Raw genomic sequence first — 6482 nt, forward strand, 5'->3', positions numbered from 1 at the left:
CATCTTGTCAAGTGGGAGATCATTTGTAAAAGTAAAAAACAGGGTGGTTTGGGTATCAAAGATTTGAGGAGAATGAATATAAGCCTGTTATGTAAATGGCGGTGGAGGCTGGAAAAAGAAGAAGGGCGCTGACAAAAAATTGTTAAATACAAGTATATATGCAAAATAAGTCAATTCATGATGTTAAACATAGATTGAATGATTCCCCAATCTGGCATGACCTTCTGAAAGTGAAAGACATTTATATACAGGGCCGAGGGATTGCTATAAATAATGGTGAAAAAAACTCGTTTTTGGCTTGACCCTTGGTTATATAAAGATCCAATATGTGTAACTGCTCCTTTCCTTTTTGAATTGTCTGAGTGCAAAGATATTCTGGTCGCTCGAGCTTTAAGTGGTACCAATATAACGTTTAGAAGATGGCTCTTCGGTGACTTAAGAGCTGACTGGGACAAAATATGGCTTGATGCTTTGTAGCTTTCAGCTTGGGCATGAACCTGATAATGTTGGATGGAAGTTAGGCAAAAGTAACAAGTTTACTGTCAAATCACTTTATAATGCTTTATCTTGCTCTGAATTTGTCAAAGATAAATTTTTTTTCTGTGGCTTATATCTAAGGATGCGGTGCTCACGAAAGAAAATGGCAGGGGATCCTAACTGTGTTTTCTGTGACTGTGTGGAAACTACAGCTCATCTCTTTTTTCAATGTCCAGTTGCCAAAGTGATATGGTCAATTGTAGCTAAGTGTTTTGGGGCAACGAATGTTCCTTCCAATCTGGAGCAATGCTGGCAGTGGTATGAGAGGTGGTTTCCTTTCGGTAAACAATTCCATCCTTGGGGTGTTGCAGCTATTTGTTGGGCAATCTGAAAATCTCGCAACAAAGTTTGTTTTGAACAGAAGCTTATAAATAGCCCTCTTGAAATAATATGTCACGCTTGCGCGCTTATGATTTATTGGTCAGGATTATTTGCAAAATTTGATCATGAGCAGCTGGTGGAGCAAATACAATGCTGAGAGTGGCTAAGGAAATATTGGCTGCCCAAACCGCAAGACAGGTTAACAGGTTGTTGCTACAAGATGGTGAGTCGTGGGAGCATGAAGAAGAAGACCCTGCTCAAGCTTAGGGAGTCCCTGCTGGGATGAGAATGCGGATTGTGAAGTCTTTTGGCTGCCTTCTGATAGCCTTTTTTATGTCGTGATGTAATAGTCTTAGCTCCTTGAGGTTGGGGGGGGGGGGGGGGGGGGGGGGGGGGGGGGGGGGGGTGGGGGGCGCTCCAAACTGTCTTTCAGTTTCTTCGGGGTGGCTGTCTTTTAGGCTTAGTATCAGGTTGGCTTTTAAAGTCATGGATGGTTTCTTTGCCGTTGTTAGGCTTTATCTTTCTGATATCTGTCTCTTCTTGTAATGCTGAACGGCTGTATTTCCGTTGATCTAATGGAAATGGGGAAGGTTCCTCGGTTGGTACTCTTACATTTTTCTATTTTTTAATACATGCATTGTCATGCCAGAGTGCCACTGTACAGTCTGTGCCGTGATGAATTCCTCAATCTATCAGTACTCGCAGTTCATCAGAAAAGGATAAAAAGAGGAAACAGTCGATCAGTATGTAGTGCCACTGCCTCCTGGGCCCCACTTAACAGAGCCACCGCTCAATCCAACGGAAATTCCCCAAATTCCCCCACAATCCCTTGTGGCCTCGTGTCGTTCTCGCAATTCCCCGCCGCCCGCCGCCGCCCATACCCTCGCGCCGCCGCTCGCCGGAGTCCGTCCATCCAAGCCGGATGGAGGAGCTGGTGGAGGGGCTCGTTGAGGAGATCCTCCTCCGCTTGCCGCCGGGCGACCCCGTGAGCCTCCTCCGCGCCGCGACCGTATGCAGGAGTTGGTGCCGTATCATGTCCGCCCCAGGCTTCCGCCGAAGGTTCGGCCAGCGCCACCGCACGGCCCCCATGCTCGGCTTCCTCGACAACCGGAAAGTTGCCGTCCAGGACGACTGCTTCGTAGGCTACGTAGGCTACGCCGTCGGCTTCGCCCCCGCCACCCCCTTCCGCCCGCGCCGCTCCGAGCACCGCGACCGCCGCGTCCTCGACTCCCGCCACGGCCGCGTCCTCCTCACCAGCATGCCCTGGGGTCCTGAGCTCGTGGTCTGGGACCCCGTCACGGATGACCTGCGGGAACTCCCCGAGGTGCCGCTGCCCTCACCTATCACCTGGAATGCAGCGGTGGTCTGCGCCGACTACGGCGCGTGTGACCACCTCGTTTGCCGTCGCGGGCCCTTCCTCGTCGTCTTCCTGGACGCCGACGGTGCGAAGATGCGTGTGCACGTTTACTCGTCGGAGGCTGGCGCCTGGAGCGAGCCTAGTTATGGCCCTCCGTCCCCAGAAGATGGGATTGAAATGGTTCCTAGTGCCCTTGTTGGTAATGCACTCTGCTTCCTGATTGATGCGACCAACAGCATTCTGAAGTACGATTTGGCCACACGGAATATGTCTGTGATCCACTTGCCCCCCAATTTCGTTTCGGACTTTAAGGTGCTCATGACGATGGGAGATGGTGGGTTGGGTTTTGCAATGGTGGAGAGATCCACGCTCTGGGTATGCTCAATGCAGACTGACCCCCAGGGAGATGATTTTTGGGTACCAGTCAGCAGCCTGTTCGGGAGGCCGTAAACGATCGTGGATTATTTACTGCTGGCTGGTTTGGTGTGAGAGAAAAACACTATTCCTGGCTGGAAATTTACGATCGTTTACGAGCAAGCGAACAGGCTGCAGATCCATTGAGCTCGGATTTGATGCAGACTCCATTAATAATGATTGTGTTGCCTTTGCACCTGGCGCTGAGGTCCTTTTTGTTGGGACAGAGGATGGTTGGTTCAGTATTGATCTAAAGTCTGGACGGGTGAGGGAACAGGTGTACTGCAATGTTTGGACCTATGCTCTCGTTCCATACATGAGCTTCTACACTCCAGGTACAGCTTTGCTTAGTCTGTGATTTGCCAATTTCAAGAACTTTGTAACGGTCAATTTAGCAACATGAAAACACCGAGAATGGTGTGCTTATGAACAGTGAGTTTATGGAAGTGAAGTATCTGTAGAACTTTTTTTACTGCTACCTAAACTTTGTTTCATGGCGTCCTTGAAGCATGCTAGATCTGCGTAGTAATTTGTTCATCTTTCTACATGTTGTTGATGGACGATTGGGTCCTGGCAATTGATCTAAATTTAAGCCGATCGAGATAGGAAATTATCTTGCAAATCCAATAAAATCACATATCTTACTCAAATACCGTTTATGTTTTCTGCTGAGCATTTAAGATTTATAGTGCAGCTAATATGGATCAAACTATCGTTTGTCTGTGCTATCATTCTTAACACAGCCACCTGGAACTTAATTTGTTTTCACTCTGTTTCTTTGATCTGCAGATCTTCATCAGTATGGTGTGGTTCCTGTCTGAACTGAATAAGTGCTCACCAAGTAAGTTTTTGTGGTCAATCATGGTTGTTTTAAAATTCTTCTTGCAAATGATGAACATATGGCTTATTGGAGTTATCATTGAATTGATGCTTGCCAGGGTCTTTTGGGAATTTTATATTATATTGTATATAACTGCCTCCAGCTCCTGTTTGACATGAGCATTGTTGCCCAAGTAGTAGTTTCAACATTGTTCTTACATTTTTGGAACTGACACGGGGTTATGGTTCAGTTCCAGTAAAAAAGTTTAAGTGCTAGTTGTTTCAAAAAAAAAAATAAAAAAATAAAACATGCATGTGTTGTGTATAATCTGAAGAACATCTTGAATAAAAGTAGTAGTTGCATGTTGGCATTACTGCGAAGTTTTATGATCTCTAGGTATTTGTACTGTTGTAGTAGCCATTTCATTGCAGTTATCACAACTTTATCTAACTAGTCTGTCAACAGTGGATTCTGCTGTGAGAACCGGGAGCACTGTTAGAAGACAGAGACATGAATTTGACAAAATGTTGAATTCTTGTTGCTCACTTTTATGACTGTGCTGTGGGGATAGATTTGACATTGTGGAACGATACTATCCATGTTAGCAGTTCCATCACACTGCTGGGATTGGCAATATTTTGTGGAAATTAGGAGCATCTACTACAAAGTTGGCGCATAATGCTGAGCACTAAAACTTGCTTTATTTCACACATTGTATTTGAAAAGTTAATGTGCACTAGAGCGATGTTAATTTACTCATATTAAAAGCACTGAATTTGCTACTTTTCCTAAATTTTATTTGTTTGATAGACATATGTTTTGTTATCCGAAATGCACTATTTGATTTGCTACTCAATCATCAACACCTGCATTGTATATTGGGGGTTTGGAATAGGGCGTTAGTGATTGGATGTTTACGAGATGGAGAAAAACGTGCCTAGGAATTTATGCATCTATTATACATGTTGTGGACGAATGATGGGGGCTCGGCAATTGATCTTAATTGAACCTGAACGAGGTAATTATCTGACTAATCCAATAAAGTCAGATATCTGGCTCAAATATCATTTATGTTTTCTGCTCAGAATTTTAATAGATAGTAGTCTCACTTATATGGGTCAAGCTATGATTTGTCTATGCTATCAAGCTTAATGCAGCCGCATGGAAATGAATATATGTGCACTCTGTTTCTCTGTTCTGCAGATCTCCATCTGTATGGTGTAGCTGCTGTCTGAACTGAATAAGTGTTGTCCATCTAATAAGTTTTTATTGTCAATTATGGTTGTTTTCAAATTCTTCTTTATCATGAATGATGAACTTATGTTTGAGGTCTACTTTTTTGGCTTATTTTATTATTCAATCCATGCTTAGCAAATTCTTTTCGGAATGGTGTTATATTGCATGTGCCTTACTTTCCTGAAAATTGACTCTGTAGTTCAGCTCCTGTTTGACATGAGCAAGGTTGCCCAAGCAATAGTTTCGACCTTGTTTATACATTTTTGTAACGGACAATGGTGGTATGGTTCAGTTCCAGTAAATAAATTTCAATGTTAGTTTATTTCGAAAAAAAAATTGCATGCATTTTGAATATAGTAAATAGTGTCTTGAATAAAAGTAGTAGTTGCATGTTGGCAGTAGGTAACTTTATCTACTCTATTGAGTAGAGGCTTCTTCTTTGAGAACCTGGAGCACTGTTTGCAAATGGTTATTTGCCGATGATAAGAAAATCCATATTCATATTATAACATAGAAACCTTGAATGTCGACAAAATGTTGAATGCTCATTGGCAAAGGGTCCCGTTTCTGATGGGGCTGTGGGGATAGTTTTGACATTGTGGAATGAAATACTCATGTGAGATTCCATCCCACTGCTGCAATGACATTGTTTTGTGAAAACTAGGAGCGCTCTGGTATATCTAAGTAGGCCAATGATGTTAAGCACATACATTGCATTTGAAAGTTAGATTGAGGGTTTTTTGGTTTGTTGTGCACTAGAGTGATACTAAATTGATGACATTCGAAAATTATAAATGTACTTAGTTTGTTACTAACTGACAGATTGTGTTTGTTTGGCAGCCCTTTGTTTAGTTGTTTAGAACTTATATGTGCATTATTTGATTTGCTATTCAGTCATCAACCCCTGTGAGCTTGGAGGAGGGTAACGCCACTGAAGAGGATTATAAGATGTAAATAAAACTAAGTAATATGTGAACTTGCTGATGTATGACTGAGGAGGGGAGATGCTCCCAGTTTTTGCAGTCGAAACCTTCAGTGAATCGTTGGTGAGGTCTCAGTTACGGTGAAAACCTAGGAAAAAACACATTGGTTGTCCAAGTCCATGGAGTTTCAGTGTCACCTGAATTGCTGAAGCTTTTAAACTGTATCCTGAAAGTGACGTGTCGGACCATGTGTTTTCCTGAGCTGCATGTGTAGGTTCAGTTTTTCTCTGTTGGAATGCTGAATGTGTAAACTTCTAGCTCTGTCTCGTTTCGGACCTCTGTTACTATCCACAAATAATATTTTCATAATGTCTCCACATGGTATATATTATATGTCTGTCAGAATGCAATTCTATCATAAGTGTCATGATCAAAATTGTTGTGTCGATTGAAAGATTCTAAAAGTGTGATAATGTGATTCAATCTTAATGCATGGCGGATTTGTGGAAAAGCTCACCATTACTTGTATTGTATCCGTGATGGATGCATCAGATCATTCTGCATCGATCCATCCTGTAAACCAAAGGTGCTGATGCTTCAACCCTCCTATCTTGGGGTTGTAGGAGATGCCACTACAGATGTAAATAAGTCACTTTAATTTTTAGGGGGAAGGCAAAAAAAACTCAAAATATCGAATAGTGTTTAGTAATTCTGATGCCAGCGGTCAGCGGAGGCTCGAAGCAGCCACCGACCTGTTTCTCCTTGGTTCCACTCCAGTCTCCAGTTCTTGGTTCCACTCCTCCCTCCCGTTTTACCAGCCTCTTCTTGTGTCTGGACATGTCGATCCATGATTGTTACATATGGGCCATATCCG

The 6482-nt window shown here is 43.1% G+C and overlaps 1 protein-coding gene across 2 annotated transcripts; it reads left to right on the forward strand.

The window, feature by feature from the left end:
- The first annotated feature begins 1663 nt into the window (after positions 1 to 1663).
- LOC136551281 (uncharacterized) lies at positions 1664 to 6005 on the forward strand. 2 transcript variants are annotated; one of them, XM_066542854.1, is made up of 3 exons: positions 1664 to 2964; positions 3419 to 3470; positions 5580 to 6005. In XM_066542854.1, the coding sequence occupies exon 1, from the start codon at positions 1781 to 1783 to the stop codon at positions 2663 to 2665; it is 885 nt and encodes a 294-aa protein (XP_066398951.1). In that variant the 5' UTR covers positions 1664 to 1780; the 3' UTR covers positions 2666 to 2964; positions 3419 to 3470; positions 5580 to 6005. The 2 variants fall into 2 exon arrangements, with proteins under 2 accessions (XP_066398951.1, XP_066398950.1); XM_066542853.1 differs by having other exon boundaries at positions 3419 to 6005.
- The last annotated feature ends 477 nt before the right edge of the window (positions 6006 to 6482 follow it).

This window comes from Miscanthus floridulus, chromosome 4 (assembly GCF_019320115.1).
Source record: "Miscanthus floridulus cultivar M001 chromosome 4, ASM1932011v1, whole genome shotgun sequence".
NCBI lineage: Eukaryota > Viridiplantae > Streptophyta > Magnoliopsida > Poales > Poaceae > Miscanthus > Miscanthus floridulus.